Source organism: Mirounga angustirostris, unplaced genomic scaffold (genome assembly GCF_029215605.1).
Source record: "Mirounga angustirostris isolate CCGP_5_RB_7025 unplaced genomic scaffold, mMirAng1.0.hap1 SCAF_3, whole genome shotgun sequence".
Taxonomy (NCBI): domain Eukaryota; kingdom Metazoa; phylum Chordata; class Mammalia; order Carnivora; family Phocidae; genus Mirounga; species Mirounga angustirostris.
The window spans coordinates 30,060,175-30,084,964 of record NW_026991711.1 but is presented as its reverse complement, the minus strand read 5'-3'; the positions used below and the strand labels follow the sequence as shown (position 1 = coordinate 30,084,964).

Genomic DNA, 24,790 nt, shown 5'->3' with positions numbered 1-24,790 from the left:
TAAATAAGAATACACAGAAGATAAACCTTTAAGAATTTATATAATGACAAAATTACAAGGCATAGAAGAAAACCTATTGTTAGAGAATATGAAACTTGAATAAAGAATTCCCATCTAAGGAACTAGCATTGACAGAGCAATATATAAAGGAAATTAAATGTTTGAAACAGTCAAAGAAGGAACACAATCCATAAAACAAGAACAGAACAACAGGAAAAAGAACAGGAAGATACAAAAATGCAGACCAAGCTCATTTTAAAACACAGATACAAAAATTCTAAATATAATAGTAATACACGGAATTCAGCAATATTTACAGGAAAAATAGGTTTTTAAAAAGGATAATTTAATTCATGAATACAAGAATGGTTAAACATTAGAAGATTTATTAATGTAATATATGACCTTGATAGATTATAGGAGAAAAAAAAAATCAGCTATGAGAAAAAAAGACCACGTTCTTGTAGCATGAAAAAGTACTCCTATGTAGAGTTAAATTTGTTCAGATTTGCACTTAACTCCAACATCAAAAATTTGTATCAGTCAGAAATGGCAGGCTACAGAGGTACTGAAAATTAAGAATTTGTAAGATTAAATATTACTTTAAGCTGAGAATATAACCAGATTTACTTTAGAAAAAAATAAAAAATGGAAAACCATGTGTTTGGGAGATGAAATGACTTGCTCAAGGGAACACAGCTAATGAGTGACAAACCAGGTTTCCTGACTTGTAGTTTAATGCCCTCTCTATTATAGGACATTGTCCAGTACATATAATAATACAGTCAGCGATCAATGATGTTATAGTTATGAGAATATACTCAAAATAACCCACATTAAATAATTCACAGTAAGTAAATAATATCTAGTTCAATCCTAAACAGCAGGCATGGTTCAATCTTAAATCTTCCACTACCTGTGTGTTCTCGGAACTCCACCATTGCCTTCATTGTTTTAGAATCTGCTAGTGCCATCAACCAGAACAATTTGGTTCTACCACAACCTTCGTGAAGGTCAACCTTGATAGCTTCTTCTTCTTCTTTGAAGACCTATTGTTTCATTAAAGACAAGGGAAAAATATTTTTTCACTCTGAAGGAGGAAGTATAAAATTTAATTACTCAATAACAATAATGGTTTTTATTTACTAAGGACTCTAAGAAGTTTTGGACATTTCCAATCTTGCCCTGAATCTTGACAACGGCCCCATTTTTATAAATGTGGAAACTAAGTTTGAGAGAGGTTAGCCGACTGTCTTGGTTTATACAGCGATAAATGAGACAGTTGGGAACTCCACTGAGGCTCTGATTGCAAAGTCCCTTTCTTCCCATCACAGCAAGCCTCCTTCCCACCTTTATTTCAAAATTTACTGAACATATCCTATGCTCCAGATACTGCTCCGCACATACAGACAGAAGCTGTCACCTGTCTTTGATGAGTCTTGGTTCGCCGATGAAGGTGAAGGAATCTGTCACAGTCAGTGCACAGATTTCCACATACGTTGCATAAAATGATGGCTGCAGTTTCTCCATCGTCATGGTTGTCACACATAGGCTGAAACAAGGTGTTCCCACATGTCACATTACATTTACAAGAATGCCACAGATGCTCATACACATGGAATGTAATTTATTTACAACAATAACGGTATTGTTCTGAAGTCTATTAGGAATTTAGAAGCTGAACATTAAACAGAATTATGGCAAGTGTACTTAAGTACAAAAACCCCTCAAAACCCTTAATTCAATAATTAATGTGCTGAGCAGGTTTAATGATTTTTAAAAAAAATTTAAGATTTTATTTATTTGAGAGAGAGAGAGATTGAGAGAGAGAGAGAGCATGAGAAGGGGAGGGTCAGAGGGAGAAGCAGACTCCCCGCTGAGCAGGGAGCCCGATGCGGGACTGGATCCTGGGACTCCAGGATCATGACCTGAGCCGAAGGCAGTTGCTTAACCAACTGAGCCACCCAGGCGCCCGGTTTAATGATTAATAAAGTAAACATGTATACTTTGATTAATGACTTAAGAAACTTTCTTCCCCCTAGGTTCAAACATCCTGTATGCTAAATGAATAAAAGATTCATTCTGAAACTTGAACATTAGTGAGAAAATGTTGAAAGGGCCTTTATAAAGTCTTCCCTTCCAGTGTACCTAGGGATACCTATTCAAACTACTTTAAGTACTGTGTATTTGTGAATAAATGGTATGTCATGGTGCCTCTCTTACTGCTTTATTTACTTCTAACCCTAAGGCTGATAACATTTAGAGTAAAATCTAGATATACAATGAGAGTGTGGCTAAAAACACATTTTAATATGGTGCAAACAAGAAGAAGAGGAAAGCTCTTTTACATAATTAAAGCCCCTAACAAACTACGAGGAGGGGACCCTAAGTGAAACAGACTTGTGAGATGACCGTGGACAATGTGACACAATTTTCTGCTAATTGTGGAATTTTGATTTGCAGGTTCGTTTTTTTGTTTTTGTTTTTTTTTAATGCTAAGCTACAGCTTACTTATAAAGAAAAACAAGATACATTTTTATAAGACAATTCTGGTCTTACCATTTGTTTTTGCTGTCCATCCTTTCCCATCCATCTCCCCGAAGAGAGACGATCTACATGGTCCTGATCCAGCACGCACAGTGAAGCCAGAGCAAGCCAGAGCTGTAACAGGAAAGGCTGTTATAATACTGAATTTTTAGAAAGGCTTAGAAAACACTGACTGCCTGACACATGATAACAGCTCAACAAATGCTAGCTGAATTTGGAAATACATGGAGACCCAGTGGCACTCAGGTTTTCTGACGTGGTACCAGGCACATATGCTCACTGCTGTATGGGCCACGTGCACAGTATATTTATTGACTGCTGCTGGATGAACCATTCTGGTTTTTACCTGACATATAAGATTATCCTTTATTGGTCTACTGTGGAAGCAATGTATCAGTAAATGAATTTACATATTAAATATTTACTGTACCCATGCCTCTTGCAAATTTTCCCATCTAGCGTCATCTGCCTGAGGCACTACGTTCCAAGCAAGGTGGCACAATGACTGTTCAATTTTACACAGTCCCATAAGTAGGCGGGGACATGTTAAATCCTTCTGCAGAGTAACAGCTCCTCAGAAGTCTCTGTATGCTCCTAAACGCCTAGCACTATCCTTGGTATACTTTGTCAGAAATAAGTAAATGTCTAGCAAGCTTTAGAAAATAGCCTCAGAAACAGTTTAAAACTTTCTGAAGGCTTAAAGGGTAAGCTTCAGTTTTACACAGAAGGATATATTTCTTCATTACCGAAAAATAGTTAATTATTTAAGAAGTGCTTATGAGTGTCACTGGACATGAACAGGAGGACGGAAAAATAGAAAAAGGAAAAACAGAAACAGAAACCTTAAGTGTGCAAGGAGAAAGGGGGAGTGCAGAAGGAAAGAGCGTGCGTGCGTGGTGCTAAAGCTCTGCTGTAGAGGAACTGCTTCACTTGTCACACTCAATACCAGCACGGCATCAAGCGGCCTTTTCTGCCCCAGAGAAAGACAATTTGTCTTCCTTTCCAGACTTCTGAAGATTAAATCAAATGACTTCTGCCAGTGTTTACTTCTTCCTAATGCTGCCACACTGCCCTGCTTCAAGGAAATCCCTAATCTCTTTTGGAAGTACACGGGACATGAAATTTGGTAGGTCAAAAATGACTATAGATGTCTCATCGGAAGAATGCAATCCTACTCTCCAGCTAAGAGATTTTGCCCCACTCTGCCCAGGGCTTATACTTTTTGCTTTTTTTAAAGGTAAGGTCTGTAAATCCAATAGGTAGGCTCTACTTTAGAATAATTAGGCCATACCAAATGAGTAAGGGAGGGCCTTGTCTTTGAAGGACCCTCAGTCTATCTGAGCATAATGCTGACACTAAATTTACTGTGTAAGCTATGGTAAATACATTATTAGAAAGACAACATAAGGGAACTTAGCCTTTTCTAACCAGTTGATCCTTAGCTTCCCAAATAATAACAAAAACAAGGGATAAAGAACACATAACAATGAATGTTTATAACCACTATACTTAGTTCATAATTCCAAAAAGCCTTTCACACCTTTTCTGTAAATGCAGTATTTGGTTAAAAAAAATTGGATTAAGTTGACTTATTGATTTAAGTTTGTTCAAACCTATTACTGCAATGATACAGACCAAATGAAAAGAAACTCCTACCCTAGTTGTTGCAATACATCTCACTGGAGATCTAAATTCTTCCTCCATCTTGGTCAAGGCAATGATGGTTTCTGCAATGGCATTTTTTGTCACTCGGGACCATGCTTCAGACAGATGACCCTATTGAGCAGGAGAGAATAATTTAGTAAGCAACGAGAAATGTATAATTGTAATAGTAAATTCTCTTCTCTTAAACAATATCTCATCAAAAAGGAAAGATTTGTTAGTGCAACTTTTTAAAAAAGATTTTATTTATTTATTTGAGATAGAGAGAAAGAGAAGAGTGCATGAGTGGGGAGAAGAGCAGAGGGAGAGGAAGAAGTAGACTCCATGATGAGTGCAGAGCCCGCTGTGGGGCTCAATCCCACGACGCTGAGATCATGACCTGAGCCAGAAATCAAGAGTTGGACAATCAACCGAGTGAGCTACCCAGGTGCCCCTGTTAGAGCAGCTTTAGATTCAGGGGCATACTTTTGAAATAAAAATCCTTCACAACTCTATGAAAAATTCAACTTCTAATCACTATTTTAATGATTGGAAAGTAAATAAACAGGTTCTCAATACTCTTAATCTATACAGCTCAAGAGTATTTCCTCTTATGTTTAGATAAAAACAGAAGTACTAAAGTACCTATGCTTCAGAAATTCCGATTATGAAGCTTTGTTATTTAACACAAAATTTATATAGCTAAGTTAATTGCTTTTAGATGAATATTACTAGAACCCAAGAGCATAAATGGGTTCAAATTACAACTACTTTTATTTATTTATTTTTAAAAAATATTTTATTTATTTATTTATTTGAGAGACAGAGCAAGAGAGGACAAGCAGGGGCAGTGGCAGAGGGAGAGGAAGAAGCAGGCTCCGTGCTGAGCAGGGAGCCGGACATGGGACTCGATCCCAGGACCCAGGGATCATGACCTGAGCCGGAAGTTGATGCTTAACTGGCTGAGCCCCCCAGGTGCCCCTACAACTACTTTTATTTGCTAACTTGATTTTTGCTGAACATAAACACCTGACTACCACAGAATTTAGGTGTTCCTAAATATTTTTCCTTAGTATTTTCATCCAGTGAACATCCTGAGAAAGACTTGTTGAAAAGTGAGAAAGTTCTCCATTACTCCAACTGAGGAAATGTCCTTGCTATTGGGAACAGTGACAGAACTTCCTATCTCCCCAGAATATCCTCTCTTGCCTCTCCTCCATATGCTATCAGTCTCTTAAAGGGCAGTTCCAGTCCCTCTCCTCCTCCAGAATGTTTTGTCTGCTCTACCTCTCAGGAGCCCACATTCCACAGCATCTTGCCCTCCTGAGCCTGAACACATAATGGAATGTGAGGAAACTAGCATTATGGAGCAACCAATAAGAGCCAGGTACTCTGAGAAGTAATTCCCTTTTCTCTACACACCCGGATGTCCCTGAAAAGAACATCTAAAGACAATGATAGAGAATATTAATAAAGAAGAGTAGAAGTTTTATAAACCAGGAGAACTAGGGAGGATGAGAAACTTTCACTTTGGGGAGCCCTGTTTTTCCTTTAGGGTTTTGGACTCAGGCTGATTTGTAGGGCTCAAAAAAGTGTATTTTATTTTTTAAGTTTTAAAGTCTTAAAAGACTAATATAACAATTCACAAGTAAATTAATTGGGAAGCTTGAAATGAACAGTTTACACAAAGGACAAATTAATCACTGACCGAAAAGACGAACGGCATGATAGTTGTTAACCTACTAAATGAGGCTTTAAGTAAAGCAAAATAACATCAGTGTACTTCTGCTATTTATGTAGCAGAATAAGCTGCTTGTTTTAATCAGATTTTGACTACACTTAGTGACATAATGATCAGGAGGATGGGAACTCACTGCCGCCATATCCTTGATAAGTTTAATGATGATCTCTGAGATCTGGGTAGGAGTTGAGCCCTTCATCCACCAATGACTTTCACCTCGACGGACATAACTATAAAGAAAAGTCAGCATTTGCAAACTATTCAGTGACAGTTACAGATAAATACGATGAAAAGTATTTCAGCATGCATTTTAATTTTTTAGATGATTCAAACAATTTAAGAATTTTAAAAAGAAATTAATCAAGATATTACCCATAATTTATCTCTTCAACCCTGAGAGTAGCTATTCTGATACATGTTCCCTTCAGGTATTTGTTTGTAAACTATTTTTGTACCCTGCATCTTCTAGAACAGAGCTGTTCAAAGCATATCTAAGGACCACAAACCATTTTTTACCAATCCACATAGAGATATTAAGGGCTTGTGCCAGAATATGTCAACTACATCATTGAGTACACTACTCTACTTCAGCTGACATTTTTTTTTTTCTTTTGTTAAGACTATCTAGATGAAGAAAGCAACACATTGATTTACAATCTGGTGTTATTTAATATCATGGACTGGCTCTTTGACTAGTACTTTCCAGATGTCTAATTTTCTGCTGTTACACACAATTCGGTAACAAACTTCCTTGCATATATCTTTGGGCACACGTATAAACATTTCTGAGGGAAGTAATTCTAGAAGTAGAACTGGTCGGTCAAAGGATAAGCATATTTTAAATACAGTGATATGTTATTAAACTGACATCCAAAAAGGCTTCAGTAATCTACATCAGATGCCATAAAAAATGCCTATTTCTTCATATGCTGCCAAGACAAAGATATTTTCCTATCGTTTTAATCTATATTTCTCTGATTCCCAGCAAAGTGTCTTTTTGTTTGTCTACTGGCATTTGTAATTTTTCTTCTTGGAACTAACTGCTCTTGTCATGCATTTTTCTATCAGTTGTCTTTTCCCATTAATCTGTGGTCATTTTTTAAATATTATGACTAATAATTCATTCTCTACTATATAGATATTAAGTATTTTCAAGTGAGTTTATATTTTAAAAACATTTTCATATAATTAACTTTCATTTTTATGTAGCCAAATCTGAGAATTTTTCCTCTGTGACATTTGGGTTCTGTGTTTTAAGGAGGTCTTCCTGGGTTGAAGATTACAAAAATATTCTTCTATAATTTGTCCTAGTAGATTTTTAAAAGAAATATACATAAAGCTTTAATTGATCTCAAGTTTATTTCTGTATATGGTGTGAGATAGGGGCCTACGATATTTTTTCTACATGTGAAGTATTCCAACATCATATATTCGACACACTTTCCTTTCCCCACTAACTTGAAACTACACTTTTATTATATACAGCATTTTCTTTTATACATGGATTAGTCATTTATGGCTTCTATTTGGTAAACAAACAAGGTGGAATTTGAAATCCTGTCTTAATTCTCTAAATAGTGGCTCCCTCTGTTCTATTTTAGTACTGAAACAGATGCAACGACCAACCTGGAATTGAAAATCATCGGAAGAGTAACTGTTGTAACACCTTTGCCCACAGTGGTACCAGCTGTTCCTGTGATGGTAGTTCCTTTGGCTTTGAGCTGCACTGTGAGTGCTTTGGCAATGCATCCCAGAAACATGTCCAAGATACCTAGTTTATTCCAATCTCCTTTTTCTGTTGAGTGAATGATATCACTGATATCTGCTGGGGGAAGGGATTTCACTCCTATGATGCTGGCCAGACGATTAGGGGTCACTTCAGGCAACACCCGTCTTAGTAAGGAGGTTACCTGACAAGAAAAATAAAAGGAAAGAATTCCTCTTAAAGATTGGTGTTCTAAAGTTCTCATTTTTTTAAATGAGCCTAGCTGCCATTCTATGACTTCAAAAGCTTTCAGAAGGACAGAAGTATGACTTAAACACTATTTTAATTTCTGAAGTGGTAATTAGCCCTCCAGAGCAGCAAGAAAAAAACATGTCTTTATTTGGTCAGGAATAAAGAAACATTACACATTTCATGGTAATAAGACAATCAGTAGACAGGATACTCTTTATTGCACTAGCATAGTAATAAAATGGAACATATTTTGCTCTTCCATATTCTCAATACAATGAGTCAAAAATAAAAAGCATGGAGTTAAGATACAATTCAAAAAAACAAATAACAAAACAAAAAATAAAGATCAATAGTTAAGACCCTAAGGTGATTCTCTTTGATAGTGTAATTTTTAACAGTGTTTCAAGGAACAAAGTAAACCAAAAGGTAGGTGGTATGACCAGTCACCTGTCTCTGGACTCGAGGAGAGGCCGTATGGAGCAGTGAAAAGAGATCCTGGAGCAGAGTTAGCTGCTGAGCCAGATACTGGCGGCCCACGTTAGAGCCACTCAGGGCTAAGACCATAGAGAGCAGCTCAAAGCAGTAAGCATCAGAGGAGGCATCTTCATCATTGGGCTGAGAATTGGCATTTTCTTTGCTTGATATAGCATGTTCCCATTCTTCACGAACTCTGGTGGCCTCCATGCGAATAGCCTGGACGATGTGAGCACACACCTATTTAAAGACAACATAAAGAAAATGTAAAAACATATTTGTAAATCTGATTTACTACTTCTAGTAAAAAAAAAAAGACAAGAATATTAGTTGATACTCAATTTAATACTTTCTCCCCATTAATTCTCCATCATACTATTTTCTTAACTCATCTTAAAAACAATTAAGAAAAACTAGCAGAACCATGAATAAAAATCATAATATTTAAATCAACTACTATGTAGAAACTATTTATATACAAGTTACCAATACCCCTGCCTGTGGTTTAAGACATCAAATTAATCAAAGCAAATTACCATATTTTATCACTTCTAAGGCATATTTTCCTTCCACATATTATTAATATTTCTATTCATAATGTGTTTTATAACTGATGGCATTCACAATGTAATTGGCAGCAAATTTTCTTTTTTTAGTGATACATGAGATAACAGCACATTTTATAACTGGTAGCATCTAAGATTCAGTGAAACACTGTTAAAAAGATAAAGCACAGATAAATTTATTTATTTAAACAAGATTTAATGATGTTGAAAGTTAAAATGATGGGCTAATGCAAAGCCAGTGTTTTATTTGACTTTTGAAGGGCTAATTATTATGTTATGTAGGTACCCCATTATATGAACAATCTAGCACTACTCCATCTCCTTATAATTAAAAATATTAACACTGATTTAGTTAACACTATAATTGCTCAGAAAAAAAAAATCAACAGACACACAAAAAAACAGTGGTAAAAGGAATACAGAAAATGCAAATGAAATTTGATGTAGCTGGATATTTGACACCAAAATGAAACAATCTACCTGAAAATGAGAAATAACAAAGAGCAGCAAGGTAAGAAAGTTAACATTCATAACAAAATCTTTAAAGTGATGCAGGTATGCCAATATACTCCTTCCTCTCTGGAAAAAGGCAGACACATTCTATAGGACCTATGAAAGAGTCAGCATAAAAAAGCCTCCATAAATTTTGGAAAACATTTACACCCTAAAAACAAAAACTGATGAAGACAATAAAATGGCTATTTACCAACCTGTTTTTGTAAATTAGTCAGCTTACTCCTGCTGAATATGATTCCAACCATATGTTCTTTCAGGTCGGCATCTGATGTTGCCTTTACATAGGAAAAGGGGGGAGAAAAAAAAAAACCCAGGCTCTTTGAATAAAATTTGTATATTTGATCTTAAAGTATCTTGAGAAATAACTATGCAGGTATTTTTATAAGGTGAATTTATTTTAAATTGAGGTCTGTAACACTAAGACAAAGGATAAAGTTTGAAGAAACCACTATTGGTTAAGGTCGACCATAAAAAAAAAAAAAAGGCAAAATTTCTGAATTTAAGAAATCCAGAGAAGCATACTTTCTTTTCATGAACTTCTTTAATCTGTCAATTTGGGCTACTTTGATTACATCTATTTCTAAATTGTGAGTATCCTACATTTAGTTTTTAGAACTCAGAAAATGGTATTTGGTTAAAAGGGAAATTTCCTAACAAAACTCTATAATGGTGTTCTTAGATTAGGCTAATCTACCACTAACAGGAGTCAAAGAAACATATCATAAGAAGAGACAAAGGCTGACATTTTATAGTGTTTATTATGTGAATGGCACTCTCCTAAGGTATAGATACATAGCTATATAGTTATCACATACACATACTCTTAATCTTCACAACAAGCCCATTAGGTAAATATGATGTTTTATTTTACAGGTAAGAAAAGTGAGGCAAAGCTACTCTTCTAAGAATAAAAAATGACTCTTAGCTTCACTTTTCTTAGGATAAAGAAAGCTACAAGAGAATGTAACACCCACTTTAACAACGAGAAGAAGCTGGTAATCTACAAAACCATATAATTTTTGGTATCCATTGGACAGCTGAGGTTTGCAACCAGGTAAACTAAAATCCAAACAGACAAATTCAAATAGCTGGACACTTCAAAACTTTCTCTGCACTTGACAAAACAAGTAGATGAGCAACCAAAAATCAGTAAAGCTCTTGAAGACTTGAACAAAAGTATCAACCAAATTGAATTGATATTTATAGAACCCCCTCACAGAACAAAAGCAGAGTTCAAGTTCTTTTCAAGTGCATGTGGACATTCACTAAAATATGAGTCAGAATTTAAATCTTAACAATTTTAAAAGGACTGAAATTATACAAAGTATATTCTTTGACTGCTACGAATTACACTAGAAATTAGTAATAGAAAGCTATTTGAAAAATCCCCAAATATTTAGAAATTAACAAGAAACTTCTAAATTATCCAGGGGTCAAAGAAGAAATCGAAATAGAAATAAAAAAGTATTCTGAACTAAATGAAATGAAAAAAAATATAACCAACACACCAAATTTGTGACACTCAACTAAAGCAGTGCTAAGAAAACTGTACCATTACTTATATGAAAAAAAGAAAGATCTCAAGTCTTTGAAACTAGAAAGAGAACAAATCAAACACAAAGCAAACAAATGGAAAGAAGTAATAAAAGAAGACACATCACTACAGATACTGTTGATATTAAAAGGATAATAAGCATATATTATTAACAACTTACACCAAAAAATTTACAAAAATTCATCAAACAATACAGTTTAAAAGGATGCATTTTTTCCTTATCTAAATTCTACTTTAAAAACCTGACATAAAAAATGATTCTCTCTCTCTTTTTTTTTTTTTAAAAGATTTTTTTTAATTTATTTATTTGAGAGAGAGAATGAGAGACAGCACAAGAGGGAAGAGGGTCAGAGGGAGAAGCAGAGCCCCCGCTGAGCAGGGAGCCCGATGCGGGACTCGATCCCGGGACTCCAGGATCATGACCTGAGCCGAAGGCAGTCGCTTAACCAACTGAGCCACTCAGGTGCCCAAAAAATGATTCTCTTAATAATTATACTACTTCATGGGCATCTTACCACTAGCATAAACTTTCCCAATCAACCTTAACATCTCAACCTACACACTCCTACTATTAGGCCAGCCTCTCAGTGAGCCCTGCTCCCATCCCCTCTGTCAATCTAACTCTGACCCATTCCCTTTCAGGTCCAAGTCATACCCAATACCTACCAAAAGCCTCTTTTGACCACTGCAGGGCACAATACTTCTAATGTATTCTGAAAACCTGTGAAATGCACAATGTTTTCACGTACACAAAAAATTGATTATATGCTACATAGTATCCCTACTAATTTCTTTTTTGGGGTGTGTGTTTAAAGGTTCATATCTAAGAACGGAACACAAACTTTCTGAGGGCTTGGTACCAATTGTCATAGTTATTTAGCACAGAACTGCCATTTGCTAAAATTCAGTTGATTTAATGAAGAGTCACACACTCTTGCAGTCATTCAAATGATATCCCCACAGGATGCTAAAAGAAACAACCAGAGTTTATAAAATCTTATTTTCTACAGATCCCAAATAGAAAGATGTGAGTGGATGACTTAGACATTACTATATCAGAAGGCACAGGGCTAGACTAGATAAGTCCTTGAAATTATCTTTCAAAAGGCTGCCGAGGTGATTATCTGTAATATCTAATGACATAAGAATATTGAGACCAGTCAGGGTTGACCTCTTTTTGGAAAAAGATGAGGTTTTCCTCTTGCTTTAGAGTAGACCAAGTAAGTAAAGGCAAACACACTTTAAAAGAAATTTCAAGAACAAGATGAAGAACAAGTTATTCCAATAAAAATATACTGAATGCATGTGTGTTTTATGCCATGGATATAAAGACAAATCAGATATGCACTTGGTCTTTAAGAAGCTATGATTCAGTAGAAGAGACAAATATGTCTATAAACAAACATATGAAAGAAATTGAGAAGAGACTCATAGAAACTATGATGAAGTTTAGCAAAGGAAAACTGCATATTGTTGGGGGAAACATAAAGAAGATTCCTGGAGAAGACAGCATTTTTGAACTGGACTGTGAAGGGCAGATTAAATGGAGGAAGAAGATCATCGATGGTGCACAGTACAGTAAATGACTAAGCTGATTTTACAGATCAAACAGAGCAAATTTTGTTACTTACAATACTAGCTAGATCATATATAAACAAATAATTTCTTTTGATAGTTTCTTCATCTTCTGCTAATTAAAGTAAAAAACATTAACTGCATATAAACTACTATCACCTATCCATTAAAATACATGGCAATAGATGGATTATTTCACTGAACAAAAATAAGAAAATGGAAAAGGGAAATAAATATTTTTAGAATACAAATAAATACATTGTATACTTTTTCCTCTCCTTCAGGTGATGACAGTAGTGCTTTTTCCTCTTGTTCTGGTGTAGGTTCAGCATCTCCAGAGATGAGCTTTCCAAATACCTGATGAAGACAGGAACATGAGAAGGAATCAATGTGTGAAAGCTAAAGGATGCATGAGCTAATTCTGCAGGTTTTATAATATTACTATGCTATTCTTGCTATACACCACTACCTTTAAGAGTTATGAGTGCAAAATGAAACACAGGAGTTTTGGGCTATGAGAAGAGGAGGAAATGGGTCACATCTGTTGCCAGCCATCTCTAACTTGTTTTACAAAGTATTTTGTTACTATTTTGGTATTATTATTGAATAAGATTTTATTTCAGGGTATCCTGTGCTAGGTTATGTAGTGAGGACACTCACTTGAGATGTAATAAGTCTGAACACTCGCAGAGTCTCGGCTTCACAGTTCCTTTGCTGGGCCACGCTGGCTGAAATCTGGCCAGCAATTTTGGTGCTTTCGCCATCCTTCCAGCCCAGGACTTTTACTTGTCGAACTCTCAGCGTATTTTCTGGGCCCTTTAATTCAATCTTGATGATGTGATTATCCCCTCCTGGAAGTTCACTTGTTACCCAACCGATGTGCCTGGAATCCAGATCAACCTAACACAACAGAAAAGGGATAGAAACCTGATACAGCTGTCTCACTCTTATCACTGTCCTGGACTTAGCACTAATAACAGCAAGCTCAAATCACAAAGACTTGCGCAGGGACCAAGGTTTACTGTGTTACTTCACAATGATTATCTTAAACCTTGTGAGGGTAAGTAACACTATAGTAGCTATCATACAGATGAAATGAGGTTAAAACGGGTTGAAGGATTCTCAGTACGAGATGGAGTTGAGAATTAAAATGCAGGTCTGAGTACTTTCCAGGGATAAGTTTTATAAGTAACATCATCAATCAATTTATGTGACTGCCCTTTCCCTACACTGACTCTAAGTGGAAACACTCACAAGATCAGCATCGGGCCCTGTTTTGTGCACCTTCACATTAAAGCACCATTTAAAGATAAGCATTTTTTTTTTTTTAAAGATGAACATTTTTGATGTGCAGTTACTTAATATGTTTTACTTTTGAAGAAAAATTATATGTTACTTCACATTTGTGATTCCTTATTTCACTGCATTTCATTGAGAATATAACTTTTTTTCAAGGATTAAATTTCAATGCACTGTGAAATGGTTTTTGACACTATTCACTTGATAAAATGAAAACTGTTCTTACGGTATTTGATGTCGAAGAGAAGTGACCTAGGACTTCTACATTATTTATATAGACATCTAAATTGATATTATTTTAATTGATAATGCCAATTTTCTAGAAAGAGCATTGAGCATAAATAAATAGTATCTCACTGAATAGGATTATTTCCCTAAATTTTTTAGCCTTTAAAACAAAATTTACTTTTTTTTTTTTCCCAAAGATTTTATTTATTTGACAGAGACACAGCGAGAGAGGGAACACAAGCGGGGGGAGCGGGAGAGGGAGAAGCAGGCTTCCCGCGGAGCAGGAAGCCCGATGCGGGGCTCGATCCCAGGACCCTGGGATCATGACCTGGGCCGAAGGCAGACGCTTAGCGACTGAGCCACCCAGGCGCCCCACTATTTGTTTAATCCAAAATCTCAATTCATTCTTTCAATATGATTCGAAAAACAAAGCAAAACAAGTGGTCAACATTTATGGGATAAAGTAGCTAGAGAAGAACAGCTTCGGTAAAGTTTCACTAACACAAGTCATACAAGTTTATACAGAATCTCAGATACATGCCCAAACAAAACCTAACTTGTTTCTAGAGACGGTGTGTAAATCAACTTGCAGCCTGGATACAGTTTTAGTTTTATAAGTGATAGATTTTCAGGCTAGAGGACAATAATCTACATTTTAACCTGAAGAGTAGGTGTTGATTGTGTATTGATCTATGATGCATTTAAGGCACTCTGACTCTTTGTAAGGAGCTGAAGGCAGAGTGGAGGACTGTAGGTACAGTATAATCACTCATGACAGGAGAACATTTAGGGCACTAACGGATAAGATGTTTAGCACAGGGATGGTTGTAAATGTTCCTATATCTGGACTATTTGTCAGTTTAGTGTTTTGTAAACAGATGATTTTCTATAATACTTTGGTAGCATGCCAAAATTAGAATTTAACAGTAAAGGCTGAGAAGAATTTCTCCCTAGGTAGCAAAACATTTAATGACAAAATTTTAATTACCTGCTTGATTCTGCACAAATCTTCTACTGCTTTGCCAGTTAAGAAGGTCATTGAGGTAACTTTATTCTAAAATAGACAATTCACAACAATTATTATTCCATATTCCTGCTCCTGAATTTACAATGATTTCTTAAAGCTTACCAATATCACATTAACTCTGTCATTGTTCTTCCTAACTGATCTCACTCTCTCTGCCCGACCAACCACTTTCTTACAACCAACCCCAGTCTTGTCTTATTCTCACAAATTCTACCTTCAGTCTCCATGGGCTCTGAAAGAGGAGCTTGGCATTCCCTCTTTTTATCCAAAGTCTAGAGATTTGTTTATTTATTTTTATTAAAGATTTTATTTATTCGGAAGAGAGAGAGAGAGCATGAGCGGGGTAGGGGCAGAGGGACAAGCAGACTCCCCGCTGAGCAGGGAGCCTAATGCGGGCTCAATCCCAGGACCCCCGGGGATCATGACCTGAGCCGAAGGCAGCTGCTTAACCGACTGAGCCACCCAGGTGCCCCCAAAGTCTAAAGATTTAAATTCTATCTCTATCATGAGACCTTTCAACAACTCTGTTTGTCACTCTTGTCCCACTCTCTCTGCTATACTTTCCTTGCTTCTGGAGGTAAAAGCAAGGAAGGCAGGTGGCTTAATCAACAAATACTTGTGAGTGTCACAATGTACCCAGACTGCCTTACAGACTTGGAGAAGGATATATGAGAATGATGGGTTCTATCCTCTTGAGGTCCTTGCCACACTAGAGAAGGAACATTAACACATGAAATAAATACGAACAGAAGTTCAGTATCTTTTTTTTTTTTTAAAGATTTTATTTATTTATTTGACAGAGAGATAAGAGAGAGAACACAAGTAGGCAGAGGGAGAGGGAGAAGCAGGCTCCCCGCAGAGCAGGGAGCCCGACGCGGGACTCGATCCCAGGACCCTGGGATCATGACCTGAGCCGAAGGCAGCCGCAGAAGTTCAGTATCTTTAAGTACTGAAAAGAATCATGCTGGTACTAGAGCCAGAGACCTTAACGTTAAGTAACTTTTATGTGAGGCACATCAAGAAACAGATTAGCACATTAATTCCTTAGAGAACTGCCTACTTAGCTATATAACAGCTCTAGGCTGATGCAATTCCAACAACTGCCGTGCATAAGGCACTGGTGGTGTGGGCAGGTGGGGACACAGAGGTACACCAGCCTCAAGGATGCATGTAACTTAGAGGAGGTTTCTTAAAAGGAAAGCAGATGTTGGCTTACCTACTAGGGCTTTTAAAATAGAATATTGCTACAATTATCTCCCTAGAAGGGAAAAATGTCAAATTGATTGCAATCATTTTTCTGACAGAGAATATGTCCTGGCTTAAAATATACCATGAATCAAAGATAACTTTGTACTGAACAGTAAATTCTAGCTAGAAAAAATGTTTTGATTTCTTATGCTTGACTTTCTAGTAAGATAAAGTAGTTGTGCCAATTGAAACTCTTGGCTCCTAAAAGGAGATAAGCTTATGATATATTAGCTACACTCCCTTTTCTTGTTTGCTACCAGGGAACAGGAGTTGGGGGTGGCTGCGCATCGATGGCAAGGAGTGTTCTGATAGCAGACTGGACTTCTGAGGTTGGCATTCCATCTGGGTCACCCAAGACCCAACCCCACCACTCTGGCTCTTTCTGGGAAAGGAAATACATGAATGGGATGGGAGAAGCTTGGCGATGGTCAAAGGGGATTTATTAATACTGTATCTGCTAGCAAGCCACACCCATTCTGAGGGAAAAATTCTAAGGAGTATCCTTCCCCAGGAATGGGGATAGAAGCATGTGGGTTTGGCAACTGGTGCCTTCTTCTTGATTCTTAACACTCAAGTAAATAGGCCTCTTTTTCCTTTGTTGACTGCCTTTTGTAAAGGAGTACTTAATTCAGTTGAAACATGTGAACAGAATAGTGCTAGGAAGAATATAAATTATGACTGTTCAGGTTAGTCTAGATACCCCACCAACACTGCCATGACAGCTAAGGGTTAGGGCTGGAAACTGAGAGCTAATTACACAATAGGTCAAAGTGTATTAAGTGCCATCAGAGTAATATAAAAAAGAACCTAGAGAAGGGAGAGAGTAATTTTTTAAAAAAGATTTTATTTATTTGAGAGAGCCAGACAGAGATAGCAACAGAGATAGTGAGAGAGATCACGAGCAGGGAGGAGAGGGAGAAGCAGGCTCCCCGCTGAGCAGGGAGCCTAATGTGGGGCTTGATCCCAGGACCCTGGGATCATGACCTGAGCCGAAGGCAGATACTTAACCGACTGAGCCACCCAGGCGCCCTGGAAAGAGTAATTTTTATAGAAGATATACTGGGAGAGGATTTTTCTCCTGGTCTTTCGAGATTCTGGGAGGAATCTGATAGGCAGAGTTTAAGGAGAGGACTTCAGGCCAAGAGAAGAGCTGAAACAAGGGCACTCGGGTAGGCAGTTATAGGGCATTCATTTACTCTGCTTAGCTGGAGCCATGGTGTTATCTGTAATCACACCTCTTTTTAGAATTGGTATTCCACAGTGCCCCAGTCCTCTTCATCTGTTTTTAGATTTAAGATTTATTTGGGAAACATAAAAATGTTGTTTGGTTGGTGAAGTTCCACATGAAAATCTTTTTGCTAAGCTCCAAAATGATAGGGCATGGTCACCAAGGGTCTGAAAAGAACTAATGAGCCACAAATCAAGTTTCCTTTCTTACCCCAAGATCTCGGGAATTGTCCACATGGACAGATACGTAGCGGGCATTGATTCCTTTCACACAGTTGATGGTGATGTTCTTAGTTTTGTTTTTATCCTCATCTCCTGATTCCCAAAAGGTTTCTGTAGAACCATCTGTCAAACTGCCAATCATGGCCGGTCGGCTTGAAGTTTTTATGTCAACAATGCTGGTTAAGTCCTTTAAGCACATTACTATGCACAATTCCTACCAGAAACAAATGTACGTTACTACAACACTGAAATGGAAATCTTTCATGATAATAAAACAAACAAGACATGAGGTAAGAAACAAATGAATCCGATTGTTTAGGAGTAACTTGCAGTTTCTCCTTCTGTACACTGTTGAATGTTAGCGGGATAACACAGAACAGGTGGTAAATGACTGACCTGACTCATGGCTTCAAAGCCAGACTGAATACTGATGCTAAAACTTTCTTCACTGTCTCCATCATCTGATTTTGACAAAATATTGTTAATGTGATGAAAGACATTACTCTGATGGAGGAACTGGTGATCAGACTGCTTGAATTTCAGACTCCAGCACCTAAAAAGGCATAAGCAATATATTAAATAATTCCTAAGGAAATCCTGGAAAAGCACTCTGTAGTCAGTATTTCAAAAAATCTTAAATGTTCCAGGTGAAAAACAGAAATGAAAAAAAAATCATGGAATAATAGCACTACCTCTTTGCAACAACGTAAGATCTAAAGAAAGTTCACTCATTTTACACATAGAAAAATACATTTACATATAAAGAAATTTGCTTCTGTAGCCATGAAGATCAAGGCTACAGAAACAAAAAAGGTAATAAATCAATTTCGCAGATAGACAAGTGTTATCCCAACTGAAACAGCCTCTCAAATTTATTAGTCTTATAATTTTATACTAATTCATCAGAATGTATATAACACATACTGCACTTCAAAAATCTTGTGAGGAGGAAACACCATCTCCCCTCTGCTGCTCTTATCATTAGGGCTGTGGGTAGCCCCAAATCACTCCATCACCTTACAGCTTATAAAAATCAGTGGAGGATAAAAATCATTTATATGTGCGGCCCCATATGTAGCTCTGATAACAAGGTTCACAATGTAGGAGTAATGTTAAAATCTTAGCAGGCTGAGACTTAGAAGTAGGCGATGTTCCCCAAGGTAGACTTAGGCTGCCTTGTATATAACTAAGGTTCCATTTTTCTCAAAATTCTTTTCAATTCAAAACCCTATTTTGATTTCTGCTTCTGAGACTTCATTCTCCCTCTCCCTTTTGTGACATTTAAGAGTCTACTCTTGGGTAGCACTGAGACAAGTGACCTGGGGTAGAAGAGGGGGGAAGTGAGGAAAACTGTTACAGACTGATAATTCAGAGCACTAAGAAGTGTATCAACCTCATTTTACAGAGCGGCAAACGGGTGTGAGCTAAGGAAGATGATTCTAGATTATGACAGTAATGAGTGAAACACCATTCACATAATGTAGAGATTCTTCGTATCTTACTATTTAAAAAGGTCTTTCGAGCATTTTGAGTTGAATATTACATAAAATCTCTCCTCCACTGTACCTAGAACACTTAGATGTAAAATTACCTTAGGGCCATTTGCTGTAATGAACTGCCACTGGGGAGGGACATCATAAGATCGGAGATTGTTTGAAGTAAGCGGTGAAATGTGTGTGGTAAAGGATGAGCAGCTTCACCGGCAATCACTATATCTGAGAGAGGATGTTCGCATACCCTTGTGTCTTTCTCCTGAGACAGAAAGTGAAAGCAGGTTGATCAGTCTGTATGCTGAAAAGAACTTTCCCCCCACACACAAAAATTATGTATACTTATAAGTGTTATGTATACTGTAAAGGTAGTCATGTAACAGAAATGTAAATAAAACCAAAACCAAACCATACCCAAAACACACATTAAGATTAACTAATTATGTCTGTATTATCTTTTAGGGAAAAAGTGATGAGGTGACTCATAAATAAAATCACCAAACAAATGAATACTGTATCTGCATCGATTCTGCTGTGCTCACAAATCTACTAACAGGGTGACTCTATGTATATGCAGAAATTGCGCCTCACGCACAGATTTGTCAGCCAACAGGCAACTGTTTTCATCCGATGAGTTTTAGGGTGGTTTCTTATGCAGGAATATTTAGTTGTTAAAGGTGTGAAACAATCTTACACTGTAATTGCGGATTTTTTTATTTCTCCTTGCAGTTCTGTCAATTTTTACCTAATATTTTAAAGACTATATTATTGATACATACATGTTTAGAACTGTTCATCATTTTGTAGAAAGCTTTTTTATCCCTATTAGTAATTGTGTCTTAAAGCTTTCTTTTTTTTCTGATGTTAAAAAGAGTCACACCAACTTTATTTTGTTTGGTGTTTGTCCAGTATATCTTTTTCTAAACTTCCCCTTTTAATCTTCCTGGATGCTTATGTTTTAGATGTAATGCTTATAAATAGCAACTACCTCTTGTTTTTTCATCTATTCTGACAATTATTGTTTTTTATTTAATTAATTTATTTTTTAAAAGATTTTATTTATTTATTTGAGAGTGAGGGAGAGAGAGCATGAGCAGTGGGGAAGTGCAAAGGGAGAGGGAGAAGCAGACTCCTGATAAGCAGTGAGTCTGATGCAGAACTCAATCCCAGGACCCTGAGATCATGACCTGAGCTGAAGGCTCCAACCAACTGGGCCACCCAGGCGCCCCTTATTTATTTTTTAAAAAGACTTACTTATTTGAGAGAGAGACAGAGTGTGTGTGCTCGGGGGCGGGGCGGGGGAGGGGCAGAGACAGAGAAGCAGACTCCCCATGGAGCATAGGCCTCCACACAGGGCTCTATCTCATGACCCTGAGATCATGACCTGAGCCAAAATCACAAGTTGGGACGCTAAACCAACTGAGCTACCCAGGCATCCCAATTTTTGTCTTTTAAATGGAAGATTTAGTCTTCTTTGTACTTATTTCTAATATGTTACTTTCTATTTGTACCACTTTTTCTATTTTGTTTTCCCTCTTGGGGAGGGGTTGAGTTCTTTTTTTTTCATTTCTCTATGAGTTTGGAAATTACACACTCTATTTCTTTTTTTTTTAAAGATTTTATTTTTAAGTCATCTCTATGCCTAATGTGGGGCTTGAACTCACAACCCTGAGATCAAGAGTCACACACTCCACCGAGCAAGCCAGCCAGGTGCCTTCTCCCTATACACTCTATTTCTATTCTTTGGGTAATGACACACACTCAACTTAATCTAAAGCTAATCAAAATCATTATCAACCCACTCAACACTATCACCTGCCTCCTCATGTATATGGTACTGCTGCCTGTATTTTGGTACTAAGTTTTAAAAATCATTCCCATTACACATTGTCACTTTTTATACAGTCTTTGTTAAGAAGTAACACTTTCTTTTCTTTTCATTCTCAGATATTCCATGTGAGATCTCCTCTTGTAACTGAAGCGCATTACAATTTTCCTTTCTAACAGTCTATTTGTGGCAAATATCTATTTGTCTGTTTATTTTCTGAAAATATCTTTATTTTGCCCTTCTACAAAGATAGATTCACTGGATTGACAGTTATTCCTCTTAGCACACTGAAAATATCAATTGATTGCCTTTTAAAAAAAGTTCACTGTCTTATAACTTGCAATATTGTTACTGAAAACTCAGCTGTCATTCTCACTGTCCCTACTTTAAGTGTAATTTTTTTCCTCTGTGGCTGCTTTAAAGGCCTGCTCTTTGTTTTGCTTGTTCAGATAATTCACTATGATTTGCCCACCATGATTTCTTTTTATTTTGCCTGGGGCTCCCTGGGCTTCCTGATTCAATGCATTGTCATTTGTAATCAATTCTGGACAATTCTCAGGTATCAACACTTCAAATAGTACCTCTTTTCCATTCTGTCTATCCTCTCTTTCTGGAACTCCAATTAGATAAATGTTACACCTTCTCATATTTTTCACTTTTTAAAGCAATTCATTTTTTTTGTTTTATTCTGGATGATTTCTTCAGGTCTCTTTTACAATTCACCAATTTTTTGACTAATCTGCTGTAAATTTCAGAACTGATTTTTTTTTGGTTCACTGCTTTTTTTCTAACATTAATTATTATACTAATATATAATTCTTACATGTTAATTATTTAGTTCTTTTTCAAATCTGTCATTCTTACAGTTCTTACATTATTATATTTTAAAGTTTGTCTTTTATTTCTTTAAACACATTAAACATAGCTATACTATAAATAGATCAATTAGAACCACTGAAATTGTTGAATGTCTATTTCCCTTGCCTCTTGTTTCTACTAGTTCTTACTCATGATACTTTGTTTCCTTCTGAGTTTTAAGACTTTGGCTATGATGATGTTGCTTGATATCCTTGGAAATTAATCATAAAATATTAAGCATATAATTTAGGATGCCTGCAAGTGAATTAAATGCTGTCTAGTTTTCCCTTTACAGATACGGAAATGAGGCCCACAGTCACACTGTTACAGAGGTGGAAATGGGGCTAGCACCCAGGTTTCTAGGGTTCTAGTCAATGCCTTTCCGTTATGCAGATTGCTTCCTATAAAATCCAAGTCCTTTCTAGCCAAGCAAACATTTTTAAATTTCATGTCCCTACACGGTATATTTTTACTCTCTGCCAACTTACAGCAATGTTGTGAAGTAGATAGATTTTCCATAGAATAATGTTGCCCTGGTTATCTGTCTTACAGTGAGAAATCAGAACTGAATGATCACATCTTTCCTGGAGAAAAAACTTTCACTAAATAGAGTGAATATACTGCCCACAGCACTGAAATTTTATTCTTGCCTTTAGGTTATATAATTTGCGAATGAGCTCACGCATATTATTGCATTATCTGAAGATGGTTCTACTCTTCTATAAAAATATGGACAATTGAGAAGCCCCCAAAATCTCACTTACTTGTTCTGCATTTTCTTTGTTTGTTTTATTTTCCTCATCCTCTTCTTCCTCTGGTTCCACTGGGGCAGGCGTCAAAGATGCCACAAAATGCCACAGAATATCATGTAGAGAAGTCGTCTGGATGACATTACACAGAAGCCAGTTGAAAGCCTGAACGAATGATGGTTAAATGAGTCAAAGATAAAAAGAAAATATGCGAGTAAACATTCTGAGTAAGAAACAAAGTACTCCATGGACCAAGTGTTTCAAGGAAAGATACTAAACACATCTGACCTTCATTTCATTGAAAACACACTGAACTTAAAATAGTCAATAATTTTGGTCCCAAGTAAAAAATATAATAGGAAAAATAATACTTATGAAATGTAACACAGAAATATTTTTCAAACCACGTTTTATTTCAAAAATTCATCTTCATATTAATTTGCCGAAGCACATTTTTTTCCCCAACTTGCATTTAGGGTTAACACAAAATGTTTCTCAAGTCTGTACAAGCTGTTATATACTTAAATGTATTTACATTGTTCCCATCATCAATGAAGTGGCAGGTTATTTATTATATTCATGACAAAAAAGATTAAAAAATATTTATATAATACATATAAAAATATGATAGATAGCAATCCTATCATTTCCAGAGAATAGACTCAGGAAAGTTATTATAGTTAAATTTATAACTCAAAAGCTCTACTTGTTATCTCTTTTTCATGATTCTTCTATCTGAAATGACATCCTTATTACAAAAAGCTTTTTTAAAAAAGATACTAACAGGATTCAAACAATAAAGCAGTGCAGAAATAAATTTCTTTAGAGTGCTTAAATATGGACCTCTATACTCATTTATATTCATAAACAAAGTTTAATTTTGATGTGAACATTTGATATTTTTGATTGGCTAATGTCTCTTAATTTTTTGAACTTTCTGTTGGGTAGAAAAGGAGCTAACACACAAAAAAGTCATCAAATGATATGTATGATCAATGAATCAATAACCCCATTAATGTATTCATACCTCCATAGCAAAAACTCGGCAAGCAGATTTCCTTAGGGCCTGTTTCATTGCTATTTCAAGACCTTCTAGATCATGATGTTGTATAACAAAAGCTAAAACTGGCCATTGGAAATTTCGTTCTCCTTTGGAAAGAGAGCTGTGGGCTGAGATTAGCCGGGAAAGCTCAGGAGATGGATGTCTCAAGAGGGAAGAACCAACTTCTATTTATTAAAAAAAAAAAAAAATTAACTTTCATAGATAATACATACAATTAATATATTTAAGATGATATTAAAAATAACAGCATCTAGCTTATTCACTAGCGTCTTAGGGTTTTTTTTTTTCTTTTGCATGTGACACAAATCATAACAACTTCAATTTTTACTGAGGCTGAGAAGGATTAAATACTTTTTTTTAAAAGATTTTATTTATTTGTCAGAGAGAGACAGAGAGAGAGAGAGCGTGTGAGCATGAGCTGGAGGAGTGGCAGAGAGAGAGGGAGAAGCAGGCTCCCTGTTGAGCAAGGAGCCCGATACAGGACTCCATCCCAGGATTCTGGGATCATGACCTGAGCTTAGCCAGGCTTAGGCAGACGCTTAGCCAACTGAGCCACCCAGGCATCCCAAAAGATAAATATCTTACTTTCCTAAAATCATGTAGCTGTTAAGTTGTCGCATTGTTTTTTGAATTCAGGGCTGAATCTAAAGTTCATGCTTGCTAAAACACTCTAAAAGCTAAGTATTGTATTTTTTCCCTAAATGGAATCTATATATGATATATAATTACCTATCTATAAATCTTACACCGAATCTTCATTTTAGTTAAGTGGGCTGCCTGATAAATCATCATATTATCCTTTTCTCTTGGATTTCTTTCTTTATTCTTGACATAGAATCAAGCAGCTCTATTTTGGGGCTATTGATACCAACTAGTCCAGATTATTTAACTTTTTTATTGATTAAGAGCTACTTATATCCCCACATTATCTATTCAGAGTGGAAGTAGCTCCAAGAGTTAGAAGGTTCTATTAGGAATG

General features: G+C 36.3%; 1 protein-coding gene across 11 annotated transcripts in view; it reads right to left on the bottom strand.

Moving 5' to 3' along the window:
• Window positions 1-24,790, bottom strand: part of MYCBP2 (MYC binding protein 2) — a 271,236-nt gene that overhangs the window by 14,959 nt on the left and 231,487 nt on the right. For 9 of the 11 annotated variants that reach the window (XM_064585965.1, XM_064585967.1, XM_064585972.1 and 6 more), the window contains 16 exons: window positions 23,776-23,975; window positions 22,764-22,913; window positions 19,415-19,575; window positions 18,220-18,376; window positions 17,813-18,037; window positions 15,088-15,153; window positions 13,233-13,472; window positions 12,831-12,929; window positions 9,637-9,717; window positions 8,334-8,600; window positions 7,556-7,839; window positions 6,063-6,159; window positions 4,204-4,323; window positions 2,560-2,661; window positions 1,424-1,552; window positions 917-1,049 (listed from right to left, as the gene is read on the bottom strand). In XM_064585965.1, coding sequence (XP_064442035.1) covers window positions 917-1,049; window positions 1,424-1,552; window positions 2,560-2,661; window positions 4,204-4,323; window positions 6,063-6,159; window positions 7,556-7,839; window positions 8,334-8,600; window positions 9,637-9,717; window positions 12,831-12,929; window positions 13,233-13,472; window positions 15,088-15,153; window positions 17,813-18,037; window positions 18,220-18,376; window positions 19,415-19,575; window positions 22,764-22,913; window positions 23,776-23,975 — 2,511 coding nt within the window. The remainder of the gene's footprint in view (window positions 1-916; window positions 1,050-1,423; window positions 1,553-2,559; window positions 2,662-4,203; window positions 4,324-6,062; window positions 6,160-7,555; window positions 7,840-8,333; window positions 8,601-9,636; window positions 9,718-12,830; window positions 12,930-13,232; window positions 13,473-15,087; window positions 15,154-17,812; window positions 18,038-18,219; window positions 18,377-19,414; window positions 19,576-22,763; window positions 22,914-23,775; window positions 23,976-24,790) is intronic. The other 2 variants (XM_064585966.1, XM_064585968.1) reach the window with 1 other exon arrangement.